The 21,162-nt window shown below is 25.3% G+C and overlaps 1 protein-coding gene across 4 annotated transcripts in view; it reads right to left on the bottom strand.

Moving 5' to 3' along the window:
* Positions 1-3,538: 3,538 nt before the first annotated feature.
* LOC100204425 (adhesion G-protein coupled receptor G2) overlaps positions 3,539-21,162 on the bottom strand; it is a 47,085-nt gene continuing 29,461 nt past the window's right edge. Inside the window, exons 6-12 of one of the 4 annotated variants that reach the window (XR_010643828.1) lie at positions 20,858-21,028; positions 15,985-16,564; positions 13,727-13,931; positions 11,400-11,665; positions 7,052-7,118; positions 4,004-4,222; positions 3,539-3,902 (exon numbers count right to left, since the gene is read on the bottom strand). Coding sequence is in view for 2 of the 4 variants with exons in the window: in XM_065818544.1 (XP_065674616.1) it covers positions 3,676-3,902; positions 4,004-4,236; positions 7,052-7,118; positions 11,400-11,665; positions 13,727-13,931; positions 15,985-16,564; positions 20,858-21,028 (1,749 nt within the window). In the remaining 2 variants the exon portion in view is untranslated. Of the gene's footprint in view, positions 3,903-4,003; positions 4,237-7,051; positions 7,119-11,399; positions 11,666-13,726; positions 13,932-15,984; positions 16,565-20,857; positions 21,029-21,162 lie in introns of all 4 variants that reach the window. The other 3 variants (XR_010643829.1, XM_065818545.1, XM_065818544.1) reach the window with 3 other exon arrangements.

The raw sequence follows: 21,162 nt of genomic DNA, 5'->3' as shown, positions 1-21,162 counted from the left end.
TTATATTCTTTTTTCATATTGCTTGCGTTATCATACGACTGATCTCGGTAATCATCAATCTTAAAGTTTAATCTTGAAAATCCACTTGAAGTTAAGCTTATCTTTATCGATGGAAACAAACGACAACAGAAGCAGAAACTTTTTCCTGTCGAGTTAGAATATAAAAGCCAATTTCTTAATTTTTTTTTCACCATTTCTTATTTGTCGGTAAAAAAAGTGTCACTGAAACATCTTCCTTGAGAATTTCTTGTATAATGGATATCTATAATACTTTTTGGTGACTGCTCTACTAAAAACATCCGTTGCTTGTTGTTTGCTGGATCTATCATATCGTAATTGCATTTTGATTAACTGCCGCTCTCCGTTTGTAAATTATTACTAATTTCTGAAGTCTTGTTAGATATAATATCCTAAATATTGACGCTATTTGATCCTGATTCACCATTTAGATTCTTGTTCTGGTTATAGAATTTTTAAAGTTCTGGCTCATTCATATTTCTTTAACATTATTGTTTTCAAATTGAAGTTTACAATTTAAATTGCATATTTCGATTAAAGTAGTGTTCAAAACTGACCAACTTTCGCCTCGTTTAATAAAATTTATCTAACGATCCAGCAAGGCTATTTAATTCTGCTACTTTCCGGATCTGTTTCAATCTTTGATGTGCCGCTTTCATAATATCTTTTCGACATTTGAGGTAATTAAATGCTGCATGTAAGTTTAAATTAAACGACAAATGAATTTAAAAATGTTAACAAAACTGTTTAAAAAATAAAAAACCAAAATTTGAAACAATAAAACAACATTTGATATATTTGAAATATATTTAAAAAATATTATTTTTCATATTAAAGCATTATTAAATTAATCAAATTTTTTTGCTTCCATTTGATTGATCTTTAGATTAAAACTTTACCAAAGGAAAATTTTGAGCGGAATTCCATTTTCATTTGAAAAGAGCTTCATTCGATTGCGCGTACAAAATTAGGAAATATTCCTCGAACTCTTAAAAAGATAAGTTTCTAATCGAAAAGTAATTTAATACTAAAGATTCTTAAGATTTGGATTCTATTGCTAGTTTCTTATAAATAAGTTTCATATTAGAAAATAGTATTTTTTCAAATTTGGGGCCCCTTAAATATCGGGAGCCCAGTGCGGTTGCTCTTATTGCACTTGCGAAAGTACGGCTCTGCTCGCAGAAGACTGAATAAGTTTTATTATCGAGAACCTTGGTGTAATACGCAAAATACACATAAAAGTTATTCTTAAATGTTATTGTGATAAAATATTGTTTCGATTTTTCTTATTATATTATGATTTGTGTGTATTTTTATTTTTTTTTTATTTTTTTTTTAATGTATTTTAGATTATATATTTACATATAAATCCGACTTTTTTTCATGCGGTAGATTGTTTTAGTTCAAAATATCTATAATAAATTACAAAAAACATGTTGTAAATATTGTCTATCTAGCACCATAATTCTTTTTAAAAAAGCTATGTTTTGAAATTTGTTAAGAGTCACGTTCTAATAATTTCATTGCACACAAGTCAATATGCTAAGTTTTTTTATTTGTGTTATAAATGTTGTATCAAAGTTTAGCTTTACGTACGTTACTTATGTACGCAACTTCTGGTATATCATTTAATTGGTATTATGGCACTGTATTTGTTTGATCTAGTTGTACTTTGAAGAAATATTGTTTGTTGTTATAATTTTAAATCTAATTTAGTTTTTTCAAAAAAACATAATCTATTTAATAAAAATAAAGGGTTGTCGGTTTCGGCAATGTTTTTTAAGATTTTGAACCAGACGTAAAACTAAAAAAAACGTCATTTTAATGTTTTTTAATTAGTTTTTTTTACGTCAGCCGCGTCCAAAATTTTATCTTTTAAATGAAATTAATTATGATTTATAATCGGTAATTAACCCAAACAACGTTTTTAAAATACTCTCTAGTTATTATGTACACATCTGCTTGGTAGATCTCATTGCCTCTATATACAATCGGTAAACCAACTTACTGCAAGTTCCGCTGATTTGCAGCTTAAAGCCTTATTTTTAGGCCGAGTTTATATTAGGCTGAGTTATTAGCCGAGTTTATAAAGGCTGAGTTATCAAGAAAGGCTGAGTTATCATGAAAGGATGAGTCATTGTGATAGTAATAAAAAATCTGCATATCAAAGTTAATTTAGATTTAAAAACAGATGTTTTAAACATAAGCAATTTATTTTGCAAATTTTCAAAAATTATATAGTTTTTACGCAAATTTAACACTTCTTACACACTTTTTTTTACACAGCCTAAAGTTTCGGTAAGAAATACAGATTGTCAAAGTTCATTTGATAATTTCAAATAACGTGTTCGTTACACAATATTAATTTTATTCTTAAAAAAATTCTTAATTTTAAAGCCACAAATAAATTTTAAACTAAAACTTGGTAAACAAATTTTAAACATGTTAAACATTTATACTAAATGTTGAAATACTTGCTGGCAACAGGTTCGAACTGGCCGGTGACTTTTTTTTTTATATCTGCCGATGCAGCAAAATAAGGATTGTCAAACATTGATTACTAATATTAAATGTTATATGATTAACTTTTAATTGTTCTAATCAAATGTACATCATAGTAACTTTGCATTTTGTGATATTTATTACTAATGCGTTAATAAATATTTTGAAGCACTAATGAATGTAGAAATATGAATGATAGATATGTAATGAATGACAGAAATACATCACTCACTCTATAGGCAACAAACTTTGAAAGAATCCTAGGATTTTATTTAATGATCTAAAATGGAATCAACACATACAGGTTGCAACACATAAAGCGAGTATGATACTTGGTCTGTTAAAAAAACATTCAGATTAAGGGATATGAAGCTTTTGGGTAAACATTACTTTACGTATATTAGGTCGCATCTGAAGTTCACTGTTCCGGTATGGTGTCCTTACTTAAAAGGTGACATCAAAGAAATTGAAAAAATTCAGTAAAAAGCAACCAAAGTATCTCATGATTTAACAGGATTATCTTATGCTGAAGAGTGTCGGCGACTCAATTTTAATACTTTAGGTTTTTTTTGGGGCAAGTTATTCCAATCTTTGACAAATTGTCAATGATTGGAATAACTTGCCATTAGCATGCAAAAAGGCTCCGTTAATTAATACATTTAAGAATAGAATTGACAAGTATTCTTTCATACAGCTGCAAATAGTACATCTTTTACTGAAGATGAGCTGCACGTTTATTAACTCGTGCTTTAGCAGTTATAAATATTGACTAAATGTTATAAACTTTAATTAAATAAAAGCGATCTTTTTTCTCTTTTTCTCCTTTTTGATATCAAATTACTTGCTATGAAAAAAAAGAAACGCTTTTTTTTACCTAAAGTTTATATTTTACAAACCATAAATTTTTGTATAATTTATTGGTTTCGTCTTTTTTAATTATTTGTCATGTAATCTAAAAAGACTTATTTAAATACATTACTATTATCACTATAACTATTATTAATATAAAATAAAAAGATTTATTGTAAAAATAATTTAAAACTGTGTTATTGAAACATTAAACATTTTGCGCAGTTTGTTTGGTTTATTTTGCAATTTCGTATAAATCGTTAAACTAGCACATAACCTTTGCTGATAAAATAAATAGTTATAATATCATTTAACTCTGACCATATCAATTACATCGGTTGTCGAACATTTACGTATACCATTTATGTTAAAATTTTGTTGCTTGGTAGCTCGCTGACACAACAAAAACTGTAGACACACTCGTAAACATCGAGTAACTTGTATGTTGCTGATTGAGTAAAATGTAAAAAGAAATAATCCTTGAAGCGAGTTGAATATACAAAACAGTATCTGAAACGTACCGGTCAACGGCCCTAAAATTTAATGATTAACATATTATTAAGAAAGCGTATTTTGAATTAAAATTATGTGTATAAAAAACAAGGTAGAAAAAAAAGGCCATCAAAAAATGTACCTATTGCAAATATGGAAAAGATCCAAGTGATTCCCAACAATGAGCTGAATGCTAGAGCTATCTTTATCGACTTAAGGGTCTCACGAGATGACTGACGCTGACCTTTAGAACATTCATTGCTAGAACTTAATATTCTTATTAAAACAAAAAGAAGAACCAAAATATTTAAACCAAGAATCAAAACACACGGAAGTAGTACAGCGATGTAAAAGGCATTTCCTTGAATAAGACAACTAAAATTATTTACATTTTTAAAATTAAAACTAAAATAGTAATTAAAGTAGTAATAACAACAATATAAATTAATTATTATGTTAATATATATATATATATATATATATATATATATATATATATATATATATATATATATATATATATATATATATAAATATATATATATATAAATCTTTTTAATAAAAAATATTTTCGGAGTTGCCTCAAGACCCTGAAACATTAAATGGGTCCATAATATTAATAAGAAACAAGATTTTCAGCATATTATGTTGGGTCTCCAAAAAAGCAATATTATAGAAAAGTTTCACAAAAAAAATCATCTTTATATAAAAATATAAAAAACATTAATAAAAAAAATTAGAAATTTTTTTTGTAAAAATGCATATTTTTTAATTTTAAGTTAAAAAATGTCATTTTCTAAAAAGTGAAATTAAAGTTAAAGTTTTTTTGTGAAACGATGTTTTTTTTTGGTTTTTTTTTTTTATTTTTATGTAATTTTGCTTCTTTTGTGAACCAACATGATAAACCATTTAGGAAATTTTTTTTAAAATAATATCAGGGACCCGTCTGATGTTTAAGGTTAACATGATAAACCATTGAAGAAATTTTTTTTTAAATAATATCAGGGACCCGTCTGATGTTTAAGGTTACCATGATAAACCATTGAAGAAATTTTTTTTTAAATAATATCAGGGACCCGTCTGATGTTTAAGGTTAAAGCTATTTTATTATATATTGCAATTAAGGTGTATGCTGTAGATATTTTTCAAATTTTTTTAATTTAACTACCCTAATATATGTACCTATCAGTTTATATAATATATAATATACAATAACCTGTCAGTTTACTTCAGCATGATCATCAGGAAACCGGGAAAGTTCGTGATGCTCATGCTAAAAGAGAAACCGACAGTCGAAACTCAGTTAGAAGCCAAGGCTCGAATTAAGTGATCGCAAAATGCAATATTTGGAAATATTTCTGATCATTAAATTCTCAGCTTAATAAAAATCGTGAACACTGTTTTTATGAAACGGTCAATTTATTATTGCAAAAATTTATGAAACAATAAATTTACTCCTGCAAAAATAATAACAGTCAAAACTTACATATTTTTATTGTTTTTTTAAACACCAGGTAATTTAAGGATTATAAATGAAAAAAAGTTATAGAAAAAAATAATAATTGCTAGTCCGGAAAGGTTCGGAAAACTTGCGCGGTAGTTTAAAAATCAACCAATAAAAACTTGCGCGGTAGTTTAAAAATCAACCAATAAAAAATTATGCTAAAGCTATTTGCGCATTGTATGAAATATTAAAATTAATTTTTGTTCAAGGGGAAAGTTTGAGGAATTATTTATTTAAAAATTTAAATGTTTTAAAATAGAAATTGATAAAAAATAACAATTTCTTACTTTGTCTAGACTTGTTTCGTTTACTTTGTATCTAAACTAGTTTCTCCAATGAAAAAATATATTTCTTAAAATCTAATTATCCTTTAACTATATTTCGCTTTATTTGTACTTAAGCTTTGTCACAATATAAAATTGAAAGACATATTTCAAAATAACTCATTTGAACTTTTTTTATACAAAATTTCAATTAATTTTTGTATATTTTAAAACTCTTATGTCTTTTATTTTGTATATCTGCAAGAGTTACAAACATTTAAATAATAAGAAATTATTTAATAAGGTTTAAATAAGAGATGAAAGTATTTTATATCTTATTTCACGATTTCTTTTATTTAAAAAATTTGATCACAGCTAAATTCTTCTAAACTGTTGTGATTAAGCGGTTGTTACTTGATAAAATATATCGTACTTTATCGTGCTTTTTTTTTGTAATTTTATTATTAAAGTTTAAATCATACTTTTTAATAGTAAATAATAGTAATAATATGGTTTTACAATAAGATTTTATATCATAATTCAAGACCAATATTTTTTATTGAATAACAGCTATTGAGTTTTGTGATCAAAACTGAGTTTTTTTTAACAAGTTAAAAATATTTAAAGACCGGAAGTATTTCCAGATATAGTAGTTTGAAACCACTTTATTCGAGCCCTGATAAAACCAAAACCAAAACTAACAAAAAACATCTGCAAACCATCATATGTACACCACCACTTTACATCACATTTACACCAAAATATTTGATACACATTGCACAAAAATTTACACAAATTACAAATACACAAATATTTGATATCACATTGCTTGCGTTTAAAAATGACATAAGTTAAACATAGCTTTGTCACTTTATAACACATAACTTCACTATTCTACTGTGTAATTTTTGTGAGTTCATTTTTAACCTAGCTTTCGTTTTTTTTCTTTTTCTGAAACTAATTGTGTATTTTTTTGAAACTATGTAACTAAGTAACTAAAGTAACTAAGTAACTAAAGTAACTAAGTAACCAAGTAACTAAATGCTCCAATTAAATAAAAGCATCAATTGAAAGCATTTGAAACTTTTTATTTCTTAATAGCATTTCGACCAACCTCAAAATAATATATCAAGCCTCTGAATAATATTCCGAATTTAACTACCTGGCCAATTTAACCATTTTATCGATAATAAAAGCAAACTTATAAATAAATATAACCTTATGCAATTTGCAAAATTTGATGAGTTTTGGTGTGCTAAACATTTTATATAAACCATTAAAATTTTAATAAACCGAGAAGCTGACTTCTCTAACATATACAAAATTTAATTAAATGAATAACAAAAAAAAAACAAGTAACAAAGAAAAAAAATTTAAAAAGGAAAGAAATATCAAAAAACAAACAAACTTAAGATTAACTTACAATCTGGAACTAATTATATGTGTTTTGGCAACACCAAACGTAATTGATACCACCAAAAAAGGAAACCCTTTAATAAAATTAAATAATCTCTAAATAATTAAAGAGTACTCAGTCTGATTTTTTTTCTTTCCTTTTCTTTAAAAAGTACATAAAAATCACTTTCCTATGATTTGTTTCTATGAAGAAATATAGCATTAACAAAATTTGATAATAAAGTTTTTGAGCTTTTCCTAAATGTTTTCGGTTGCAAAAAGTTTTCGGAATCTGTTTTTGGTTGCACAAATTTTTCCAAAACTGTATATTTGATATTTATATAAATATTTGATATTAATATAAATATTTGATATTAATATAAATATTTGATATTTATATAAATATTTGATATTTATATAAATATTTGATATTTATATATATATTTGATATTTATATAAATATTTGATATTTATATAAATATTTGATACTTATATAAATATTTGATATTTATATATATATTTGATATTTATATATATATATATATTACACACAAGTTTTAAACTTAAACTACACAACATAGGTTTTCTTTTTTTAACTTAAGTTTTTTTAATTAATAATGCTTAAATTAATTAACAAATCAAATAAATAATATGGGTCTAAAACTTTTTAATTGGTAGAAAACAAAGGGTAACTATGGGTGAAAATATATCTGATTGGTGTAAGGTATTTAGTGGAGTGCCGCAAGGCTCCATACTGGGTCCACTTCTTTTTGTTATATCCATAAGCGATTTACCTAACCTGTCAGTTAATTTCTGAATGCAAATTATTTGCTGACGACAGCAAATTAATTTCAATTATTGATAAGTTTGTTGTATGATAATGTTGAAATTGTTAATGATGAATCAGCTTTAAACTCACATTAATAAAGTTATAAACTGGTGTAATTTCTGGAGAATGAAACTCAATAAAGAGGAATGTAAAATCATGCACATTGGTACTAAAAACCGCCATACAAGTATATTATTAACGACACAGATGGAAATTACAAAACTAAAGAAACAAAATTAGAAAGAGAATAGGTATATTAATATCAGTTGATCTAAAATGGCATTAGCAAGTAAAATCAACAGTCACTAAAGCGCAAAGGTTTAATAAAAAGAACTTTTACTTGCTTAAATTCAGACATAGTTAAGTCATTATATTTTACACTAGTAAGACCTCATCTTGAAAACTCAGTACCAGTTTCGGAACCCAACTTTAATCAATGATAATTGGACTTTTCAAGTAGAACTTGAAAAGGTTGATGTATTTATAAATTGTACATTGTTTACAGTTTAGGATGTTGAATCTTCTTGACTCGACGCATGGGTTTTGTTTGTGTCTCTGTTTTTATAACTAGGCAACTCATACTATTATCTTCTAATAAGGGTACAGTTCTAAAACTCAGTTTTATGGTTCTAAGACCGACTGGTAGTTAGGCTTCCCAAACATTGTGGAAGTTCTCAGAGAGGCTGATTCCATCAACAGCTGTAAAATATCAGAGTACTAACAGTGTCATGTTGCACATGGATGGTGTCCCTGTTTGTACTTTTGGTGTGCATTGTTGAGGCCGCATTTGGAGCCCTTGGCTACAGCTTTGGGTTTATTAATAGCAATGAGGCAATTGCTTGGACTATTAAATAGTGTACTGAGTAATAATTGTGCTTTGATTTAAGTTCTTTAACAAATTAAAAAATGAGTAAAGTACCAAAAACTATAAAACACAAAAAACCATTGTCATCACCAAGTTCTCTAAATCTATCATTTACTAATAACCATGGTTGTAACTTTTCTTCTGTTGAGTCATATTTTTGCAAAGTTCACCAGACCTACATGGCCCTGTACTCTTTTTAATTTATATTAATAATCTTCCAGAAATTTTCACATCAAAGGTGGCATTGTTCGCTGATTCCTAAGTGCTCATAAAATTCTTATTCGTCTAGTTTTTTTCCTCGAACATCAGTTCTTTAGAATTCTCTTCCTTCATCTTGTTTTCTTGATTCATATAATTTGCAATATTTTAAGTCGTCTGTCTATTGTTATCTTATTCTATAAATTTTTCTTATATACCTTTTTTCTTCCAGTAACTTCCAACTCTAATAGTGGTTGATTGCAGGCTTGTTGGAAGTAAAGATATCAAAGAAAGAAAAAAAAAAATCCTAATATGCTAATATATTCAAAATATGCTAATATTTTAAAATAAATTTTTTAGACCTGCTTAAGAACTTTAAAGTATATTTATTATACTTGCAATGAATGACTTATTATGTATAATAAGTCATTCATTGCATTTCTTTCTTTTTAATACAAATATGTGATTGCTGCTCAAGCAAGCTATTATCTCCAGTCAACCAAACCACAATCGTGCATAACTTGTCATTCAGCAAAGTTGCATCCTTTTACTGTAACTGTTTCTTCTCACAAAATTCTTATTATCATTTTTTTGTCTCAGTACTCAAGCATTTTTTTTTTAATTTGAAGAGTTCAACAAATTTCTATTGTAAAGGAATTTTTCAATTATTAATACTTAACAAATTATTTAATTAAGTGATTAATATATACATATATATATATATATATATATATATATATATATATATATATATATATATATATATATATATATATATATATATATATATATGTTTTAGCTGTATATATAACATGTTTTAGCTGTATACCGCTAGAAATATTTGATGAATACACTTTTATTCTACTTTGCTTCTTATTATTTTTTATTAAAACCCATGGAATGGAAATGGCATGGAAACTATATGTTCAATTCATATACCTTTAATAAACTTATGTTAAATTAGATTATATTTTGAATTAATTTAAAATTAAAATAGATCATATTTTGAGGTTGTGCTCATTGGAGTCTGGGAATAAAAATACCCTTAAAAGTTTGCTCACCTTACCCTAAGTATGAGAGAAATCGTGGATAAAATATATATTTTTAGCAAATTATACCTAACTTAAATTTATCTTCAGGTTTTAAATCTAATAACTTTTTAGAATTTGAAGTTATGACCTTGTGAAAATTACAAACCCTTGGTTTTTGGGAGAAAATATTTTACACGGTCATAACTTTGAGAAAAAGTTTTTTCAAATGATCATAACTTTGAGAGAAATTATTTTACATGGTCATAACTTGAGAAAATATTTTACATGGTCATACTTACTTAACTTTTGAACATTAAAAGATTATTATATAAAAACTTAAACCAATCAATGATTTTAAATTTGGTATAGTATACTAAAATTAATTTTATTATTTTGTTACCCTCACATTTGGGGTAAAGGAAACAAATCAGAGGTATGTTTGTTCCCAGGCTTCCATCACCCTATTTTATGGAATTAGTACAATACCTGAAAGTGTCATATCTGAAACATTAAAAAATCATGCTTACACTGCTGGAAAGCAGTTTACCTAGGAAAATAAAAATTTGTCATAAAATTGTTAATTCAATTTCGGGTAAAAGTAGAAGAGGCTTATTGAGCTTGAATGACAATTCTTCATTAACCTCTGATGGTAATCCTACATAATCCTTTAATGGTTTCTTTCTTGTGGTAATATCATAACAAAAATACTCTCTGATCCAAAAAACAAGGGAAGGGCAGGTAATTAATTCAGTTGTATAAAAACTGGTTTAACTTGTTGTAATGTGATACTTGTATAAGAATGTATATGTTATTATTCAATCTCGTTCAAATCACACAAGCGCAGTAAGTGTAGTTTTCTATTTGCTCAACATATTGTACAAGATGTTGAGCAGTTAAAAAATAATCTAAAGCATATGCTAAATAATTAATCTTATGGATGGATTTAAAAAATTTTATTTGCTATTTTCTAACCTATGATCGCTTTTTCTACTTTCTGTATAGAACACTATTCTCATACATGTCCTTTTTTCTTTAGACAAAGCCAAAAAGTAAAACATTAATGTAATTCGATTTGCCGAAGTTGCCAAGCTTCAGCCTTTGATACATATTATAAGATGGATCAAACGCTAAAGCTTGGCACCTTGGGCAAACAAATTACATTAACAAAGTTGTTCTTCTTTTCATAAACACAAGACCTTTTTTTTAAAAACTCAAAACGGTTCAAAAAGATCCTAGATGAAGATCCAAGCATATGGAAAGATTATATATCAATCATCTAAGATTATTAATTTCAAAATAGAATCTGTCTTATTAAAGAATGATAATTGATTCAAGAACTGTGAAACCTGAGGAGAGGGAGTTAAAGTAATGTCCTTTTTCCAACTATATACAAAACAATTGTTCATTTTCCTTATAAAATAAGCAATAATAATAATCAAGAAATATATCTTACCCCATGCAAATAGGTGAACTTTCCACAAACTAATATCTTTTGAAAAGTTGAATATTTGTACAAAATCCCTGTAAAGCTTCAAGCACACAGCACCCTTCCAACAAAATGTAGACAATGTAAAAAATTGAATGATTAAAGCAACCACAATGCATTGCCACTCGCTTTTACATTTGCGCTCAGCACAAGTCAAAAACACTATAATAAGAACCATGAGACAAGTGCACAAGTTAAGTAGAAGTTGTTGAAAATACTGCTTCCTTAGATTTCTGCAAAGAAAAAAGAATTATTAAGGTTATTTTATTATAATTATTAGATTTCTGCAAAGAAAAAGAAGTATTAAGGTTAAAAGTTAAATATTTAGGGAAAAAAAGATAAAACTTGAGTAAATTATTAGGTTTGACTTTTCAACATATATTTAAATCTAATTTTTTTAACAACCACCATCCATCACCATCATTTTTATCAACTATTTATCATTTTTCATGCTTTTAGACAAATTTTTGTAAATATTTTGTGAAAATCATTTTGCTAAAATGTTTTTTATTAGGAATATCAGATATTAGTGATATAACATAAATCTATACAAATTTATAAATTACACAAATTATGCAACTTTAGCATTTACATAACAACATAACAGCATGCCTTGCTCACCTCCCTTCAAAAGCTTTAAAAACCAAAAACTAAAAGATATTTTGACTTAATTTTTCTCTAAATAAACTGATAGTTAAGCCATCCCTACAATCAAATAATACATCTAAAATAAATAAAAATAAAAATGTAAGAAAATTGTTTTCTATTTTTTATTTAATCATTTTTTATTTTTGTCAACATAATTGGACAACATTAATATGTTAAGTAATGCTAAAATTATTATTAAATAGTAATAATAACAAATAATAATAATAATAAAAAATGATACTAATAACAGCAACAGCAACAAAAATAATAATACTTTAATAATAACAATATATTTAAAACAAAGATAAAAAATTGATTTTATTATCAAACAAAACAAAAACATTTATTTCTATACACTTTTACTCCATCTTCATAATTACATATATAAATAATTTTACTCCATTTTTAATTTCTAATTACTTTTACTCTGTATAATTAAACAATTACTTAATTACATTAGTCACATTTGATTACTTGATTACTTGACAAATGAATTAATTACATTAACTGATTACTTAATCACAATGTTTATATGTTAAAACCTATATTTTTGCATCTTGATATTTTTTTATAATTGAAGATTAAAAATATAGATTTTTCTTTTTAACAACACTTTTTAACACTACTTATTGAAAGATTTTTGTAATAACATTTCTTTATTTATTTAATTATGATATTATGAAAAAGCAGAAGTTTTTTTTAAAGTATTTTTATTGAAATGTTAACACTCACAGTTCAGGGGATTTGCATGTATAAAATAGGTATTAATCAGCCAAAATTTGATTCAATTGTAAACATTATATTGATTTATATTGATGTCACAACCTTATGATAAGAATGAAAAATTCATATTCATATTAAACTAATTAACTCAAAATTCAAAATTGCAAAAAAAAACCTAAAAAATTGTCCTATATCAGACTTTTTTCTAAACTAAAATCATTGTAAATATTTTTAAAGTTTTCTAAGTTCAAAATTGTTTATGTTTTTTTGTTTCTAATATTTTTTAAAAAACTAAAAGTTAAAAATTTTTTAAAATTCAATTATTTGTCAAACAATTATTCAAGGTTTAAGGTTAACAACCACTCTGTACATTTTATGCAGTTTAATCTTAATATTTAAAAATGATATTGAGTTTTAAAACAAGCAAAATGAGTGCTCTCTAGAGGAGAGGTAAATTGAATAATAATAATAACAAAATAGTAATAAATATATTTCTATATTTCATTTATATATAAATAACTATATTACTAATTTGTTTATTTACTTTTGGTTTAAAATTTTTTTTTAATTATTAAATTGATGTTTGTCATTATTTTTTGAATGTAAATATTTTTATAAAACTTTTGTAATGTAATTATTTTTTTAAAACTCATTTTTTTATAGCTTTAGAAGGAAGGAGAGGGGTGCATTTATGACTAATACTTTTTTCTATTTTCAAAACGAAGCAATAAAAATAATTTAAAATTTTCATATAGAAAAGAATCCTAACCATCATCATCCTAACCAATGCATCATTGTGAAGTTAAATTTTTGAATTACAAATTTCCATTTAGCATTACTGTTTTCAGGTTTTTTAAAATCTTTAGAAAATCTAATATTAACAAATACTAATTAAAAAACCTGAACATTATAATGTTACTTACTTGATTATTACAATAGTTGCTATAGTAAAAATTAGTGCTGCCAAAGACAAGGTAGTACCAACCCATGTTAAAACTTGTAAATAAAAAGGGTTACTTTTTGTTTGTGCAACATCTAAGATAAGCGCAAAATTTGTTAAGTGGTAACAGTGGCACTTAACTGCTTCACAAGATTCTTCAATTTTAACACAGCCTTCAGTTGACCAGCCTTTAATTTAACAAAAATATTACAAGTTTTAAAAAGTAATTTCATTGTAAGAAATCTTATTTCATGTTCAAAGTTTTATGTTTAAAACTTCATGTCTAAAAATTTAAAATTAACAATAATCATTTGCATATTCATTCAGTTATTCATTCATTCAGGGACATTTGTAAACAACTTTTTGTTGCTGCTTTTTTTACCATCATTATAATTTTTATTATTCTTATAAAAACAAATAAATAAATATATATATATATACATATATATTTTTATATATTTATAAATATATATATATTTAATTTTATTTTTTTCCTACTTTTATATATACATATAAGCTTAACATTTTAATATAAATATGTTTTATATATTTGCATTTTTCACTATTTATCTATATACCCAGTTGAAAGCTAACAAAATATAGAGTTATTAAATAGAAAAACATTTTTTTAAGACCCAGACCCATCAATTGATACATGTTGAATTTAACTTTTACAAATATTTTATCAATCTGTATATAGCATTTAATGTGTAAATATTGTGGTATTTAATTACAGAATAGAACAAGCGCTTGTACTTTCACTAGTTGGATTTTTTAGGATTGTGAGTAGAAACATAAGAAAAAATAAATTAAAAGAAAATATTGTGGGTATGTGTCATTTTTTTTCCCCATTATTTCAAAATTATTTCACAAACTCCCTTGAGACTCTATTTGAAATACTTTATTTGAATTACAGTTCATGTACTTTGTGCTTATTTTTAGATGATACAGAAAAAATGGTACATCTAAAATGGAAAATTTACTGTCGTGGAATCTGGGTTATCAATATTATATTTCGAAATCACCATGAGCAGCTCTTGCTTAAAAAATTTATTAATTAAAAAAAAAAATTTCGTTGACAAATTTAAAAGACATAAAAAAGTAACACAAAAAATAAAACTATTAGTTTTTAACTTTTGCAACTTTTTTTTCCAGTTTAATAACAAGTATAATCCATTTTTACTTTTATTAATAGATATGAGTAAATTGCAAAAAATTATCAACTAGCATAAAATATCTTTTAAAGGATTGGTTTGGTAACAAGACCTGAAAAATGTGTTGCTAATGCAAAAAAATAAGTACTACAAAAAATAATTAATTGATAAAAAAAATAAAAAAATAAAAATTTTGTGACAACTTTTAGGAAAAGGTTCATCTGTTGCTAGAGGGCTGGTTTACATTCATGAGGTTTTGCTGAGAATAAACTCCAGTTAAAAAAAAAATTAGTTGCTAATAAGTATAGAAAAAATTTAATTTTAACTGCTGTCGATACACATATTGTTAGTGTTATAAAAGTGTAAAAAAAACTATATGCAATTTAGTGTATAAAAAGTTCATTATTAATATTGCAATTTAAGATGTTTTTAATGTCTCCTGTTGGCTTTTTGTTGGCCTTTGGTTTGTTGGTTTGGTCTTTTTAAAGTCTTTTGTTGTTTGTCTTCAGTAGTAATTAACAATATTAAAGTATTTAAAATAAAACCATAATTGTAACTTTTTTAATTTAATATGTTATGTATGTATTATTCTGTATGTTTTTTATATGCAGACAATTATGGGCATCACATAAAGGCATTGTTTTTCAAAACCAACAGTTTAAATTGTCATGAAATGCTTAAATGAAATAAGAACAAAACTATACACAGAAAACTGAAATATTTAAAACTTATTGATAAAATATTTGACACAGTAGATTCTCTTTCTGGCGTTAACCTATATAGCAGATCATGACTAAGTATAAGGATTATCTAGCATCAAGATTAAGAGTTCATTGCAATACTAGCACTAGTTTAAAAAAATCTGAAAAAAATTACAAGAAAAAAAAAAGATAAAATGAAATTTAATGGATGATGTAAAAACCAAGGCGTGAACAAAAAAATTTGCTGACAATTAGTGACAATCAAAAACATGGTGTTGACTAATGATCACGATGCAACAATCAGTAATCAATCAGCTAATCAATCAGAAAGAAGTATATATAATTAATTTAAAAAATATATATACATTTTTTAAAACATAACCTACCTTTAGTAAAATTCCAATACTTACAAGTCGCAGAACTATTTACTGAGTTTTTATCAACTTTTTCAAATGTTATTACAATTGGTTTTGATAACTGTTGAACTGTTGTGTTTGATAATGTTACAGATATAATTTTACTAATCACTGGTTGTTTTGAAAATTCATTAGTTAGCTCAGTGTTATTTACTATGAATAATGCAGCTGTTCGGTATGCCAAAACGAAAACAACATCTTTTTTATTTATAAATGCAATATCTGGTATTTGAACAGATGCAAAATGATCCTTTTCTAGAAGAGAACTTTTGTTTCCTTGTTTCATAATGACTTTTATACTTTGATCTCTATCTTCAACTGCATAAATGAACAAATTGTCTTTTTCAACACTTGTTACTTTTAACATAATCTGATCTTTTGATACTTCCAAAGAACTGTTTCTCATGAATGGTTTGCTACTGATAACTTGTCCCATCTGCTCTAAAACATTGATAAAGCCAGAGGAGGCTTCTGAATTTCTTTCTGCTTCTTTAAAAGTGTTTAAGTTACCAATAATCATGCTGACTGAACTCATTGTGTCATCAACAACCTGTTAAAAATAAATATATTAACAAATAATTAAAAATTTAAAATAAATTGTGATAGTATTGCTCGTCGAAAAAATATTCATTTAAAAAGTAATTGTAATGCCACCAAAATAAATAAAATGAAATATGAAATACAAAAAATATAATGTATTAAATATAATGTAATAAATATAAAGTAAAAAATAAAATCAAAAAAGCATTATAATTAATGATAGTTAACAGTATCTACATTTATTAGAATACATATAGTACAATATATATGGATGTTTTATACACTATAAAACTTTACAGTGAAATTTTTAATGTGGTTTGAGAAATTTTTAATGTGCTTGTAAAGGTTAAATAGTCTGTTAGTAATAAATTGTGATTATTATTTTTTAATTTTAGACTTTGCAAATCATATGAGCAAAACATATTGTAGCTTAATTTTTTTTTTTAAATGAATATACTTAATTATGAATCTACTTAACTGTGTGCACTTTTAAAGGTATTACTGCAGCCGTTTTTCAAAACGCCTTACAGTAAAAAAAATCAAATTTGACGTTTTTTTACAAAAAAATCTAATTTAGATGTCAATAACAAATGTTATTGAACAATTATTTTCGAAGAACTATGAAAAAATTCATAAAAATTATTAGTTTCAACAAATGATTTTCAAAGATTTCTGCTAATAACTTTTTTTTTTAATTGCGTTTTTTTTTTAAAATACAAATTCAGCATAAAATGTTTTGAAAAATAGCTGCAGATTAATTGGTAAAGGTATTGTTACAAATTTTTTTTAATCACTAGGAGATTTTTCTACAACACCTAAACAGTATATGTAAACCTGAATTACTTAAAAGAAATCTGATAATACAATGTAAACAAGAAATATTTGAAAGTTTTAAAATTATTTTGCTTTTGTCTGTTTAAAAAAGCTATAAACAATATTAGTGTAATTTTTTTCTTAACTTGCTATCCATTAAGCCACTGTCATGTATCAGATAGCTCTTGGCTCAGCATGGAATTTATGTATTCTATATATAGAAATTATTTGCCACAACAAAAAAAGCAAAAAAAACTGTAACCTTTTTTGGAAATACGGTAAATTTAAGAGTAAATTCTCCTAACAATTGAGAACAAAACACTTTTTAGGCGGTAAACAGTTATTAATAAGGCTATTAATAAAGCTCTGCATTGAACGAAAAACTATTCACCAAGTTAATATATTATTTAATTAGTTTTTATTATATAGTATGAAATATCGATTTAAAAATTAGCTTACTAATTATCTTGTACAGCGGTTTTTGTGTAATTTAATAAAAAATAGTACAGCTGTTTTGTATTAAATTACACAATCACGTTTTTAATTAGGTATATAACTTTATTAAGTACATTAAATTATGTTATTTATGCAATCAGTTGCGAATCATGACAAGTGGAAGTCGTCCTTAGCATCTAAGGCCCTGTTTATCTTATAAATTTCATTTTTAAAATGTAATAAAAGTATTATCAAACAATGTTAAAAAAATTACATAACATAATCGGCTTTTTTGGAGCCACGCTCTAACTTGGGTCCCCTCTAGCTCGGGCCCCCCGCCTTCGCTTAGTTCACATACCTTAAAATAAATCAAATAAATTTGAAAAGTAAAACCATATAAATAGTTATTTATATTTTAAAATTAGGTGAAGAGTTTGAGGAGCAAGTAGTTAACAAAACCAATAACTCAGAGATTACTGAAACAGAAGAAGAATTAGTATTAAGGTTGAGACTTGGAAAGATGGAATTGAAGCAAAAGGGCTTTAGATAAGCATAAATAAGACAAAAACTATGCACTGTCAAGTCAAGAATGAGCAAGCAAAAAATACTGGGAAGTGGCTATGTGGAGTGTGTAGGAAGAGAATTGAAGCTCTTTTCCTACACACTCTATAGTTTGTATAGTTTATATGCAATGATTTCATAAGAGATGTAGATATTGAAGAGATGTTCTTTAAAGATTGTTGGTTTTAAGTAAAGAAAATGTGAGTATAGAGAAGTAGTTAAAAAAGAGATTGAAATAAAAAGTGGAAAAAAGATAAAGTGTATTAGTAAATTTTGTTATCTTGGAGATACTATTGGATCAGCTGGTGGAGCACAAGAAGCATCTAGGGCAAGAGTAAGGTTTGCTTGGACCAAGTTTCGAGAACTCCACTTTTAACAGCAAGAGGTGCTTCATTAACGATTAAAGGAAAGTTCTACAGCACATATGCCTAGAGTGTTATGATGTATGGCAGTGAAACAATGAGCAATGCAGGATTGATGATGTCCAGTTTTTGGAAAGAACAAAAAAAATGATGATTAGATGGATATGCGGTGTGACTTTAAAATAAAATAAAAGCAGTGATGATTTAAGAAGAGGTGAAGAGGCATAACTGCATGCTGGATAAAAACTAGAGTAGAATGGAAACCAAAAGAAATGCGACCATTGCATACTTTTTCAAAGTAACTTTTCTTCTTTGTTACAAAAATATATTGAATACAACAAATATTTTTTTTAAAATACAGTTTGTTATTTTTTCCAATATGAGAAAAATAAAAAGTTTTTGTATTGCAGTAATAAATACTAAAAATGAGATAAACCATATGCAGGGTGCAAAGGCGTGAGAAAAAAATTTTAGTTTCTATTAAACTAACCTAAATTAAATCAAAATCAGAACTTTCTGTGAACACTCTCAAATAAAAAAGAATCTTGCAAAAAAAAAAGGATTTTAATTTTTTTGAGTAAAGAGACAAATAGTAAAAAACTTTAAAGTGATTTCCCAAAATTATCTTAAGTCCAAATTACTTAATTTTTTCGGAACCCTGATTATATATATGTATTACGGTAATCCCAAAGTTAGCCAATGTGTTCAGAAAAAAAAAGTATGTTCAGAAAGTGGCTTACTATCCATTTGCTGTCCATTGCAAAATACTGTACATAGTCTAATATTGTTCTTAACTTGCTATCCAATTGCTGTACATTGCAAAGTACTGTACATAGTTTAATTTTGTTTTTAACTTGCTATTTAATTGCTGTACATTGTAAAGTGCAAATTCTAAAATGTGATGTTTATCTTTTAGAAAGTTAGAAAAAGAAACGGGCAACTAAGACTAAGACTGGGTGTTTTAATACTGCAGTTTAACCTTATCAGCGTAATTTAAAAAAAAAAGTTTTATTTACCCTTATTTATCTGGTAATAACTCGAATTAAATTGAACATTTTAAAATCGATTGAGAAATAGATAGGATTTATTTTGTACAATAAAGGCAAAATTCCTAGTAAAATATTTTTGTGAACACTGAAATCTTTAATTTTAACTTTTTAAAATTTTAAAGTCTGATTTCGAGACAATTGACAAAACAACTTTGAGGTATCCCTCCATCCTTTAATCCACTATCCATTATTTGTCTTTTCTGATTCCTTTTCTTTAGAACTATACAGAACTTTTCCTTTTGTTGAAAGAAATGTTGATCTTACAATAACTTTTTTTTTTTCTTTCTAAATTTGAATCAAGATTGACATGTTTTTGCAGGTTTATTTTAATTATCTTTCATGCCTTAATACTCGTACTTACTCGTGCCTTTGTTTGTTTTCTGACTAAGATTTAATTATGCAAGTATTTTTCAAACTTAGATTAAAATAATTGTGAATCTAGTGAGTTTATTTTAAACAATTTATTGGTCATAAATCTTTGCTTTTTTTGAAAGAGCAAATGCTAAACATTTTAACAATATCACCATGTTCTTTTCTTTTTCATATTTTTTTTAATTTTAAAAATTTAATAAATCTGTACCAAACAATTGAAAATTAAAATAGTAAAAAAAAAAAATTTTTTAAATTAATAAACCTGAGTAGAAATATAAGTGAAAAAAGAAAAAAAAGAAAACATTTAAAGCTAATTAACTTAAGTGAAAAAAAAAAAAACTTAAAAAATTCTTAAAATATTCTTTTGCCTCTAATTAATCTCTGTTGATCGCAATGTGATTTAGATTAAATATAAAAAAATGTAATTTAATTACAAATTTGAAACAAATTCAAAATTTTTTTTGAAGTCATTATAAATTATAAGAATTTATATTTAAAAAAACTATAATTAAAGGGTATACAGTGTATTTCAAATATATAATATATAGTAGTTTTATATAACAGTTTTATAAAAAAAGTAACTAAAAAAAAGTTGACTATTATATTATTTAAATATTTTATCACGATTCTCCTTCAATTAAAAAAAAAAAAAAAACTTAATTTGAAAAAATGGATTAACTAAAAAAAAAAAAAAATTAAAAATAAACTTACATCATATAATTGATTTTTCGAAAGCAATTTAATCCCCTCTACAACTGTTGATATGACATTTTTAACATTATTCAAAACTTTAGAAGAAATAATTAAAGAGTGATTTGATAATAATGATGATATATTGTATGCTAAATCTTTTACACAAAGTGAATCATTGCAACTTCTTATCTGGATAAAGTTTTAAAAATACAAAAAAATAAGTTTTAATAATAAAAATTTTTTTCACAATTTTAATATAAAATTAATATATCAAAAGAATTTGTGTTAAATTTAAACCAACATTACCATAGCAATGATTACCA

Source organism: Hydra vulgaris, chromosome 14, assembly GCF_038396675.1.
Source record: "Hydra vulgaris chromosome 14, alternate assembly HydraT2T_AEP".
Lineage (NCBI taxonomy): Eukaryota > Metazoa > Cnidaria > Hydrozoa > Anthoathecata > Hydridae > Hydra > Hydra vulgaris.
Note: the sequence above shows the minus strand (reverse complement) of the source record. Positions and strands in the feature narration are given on the sequence as shown.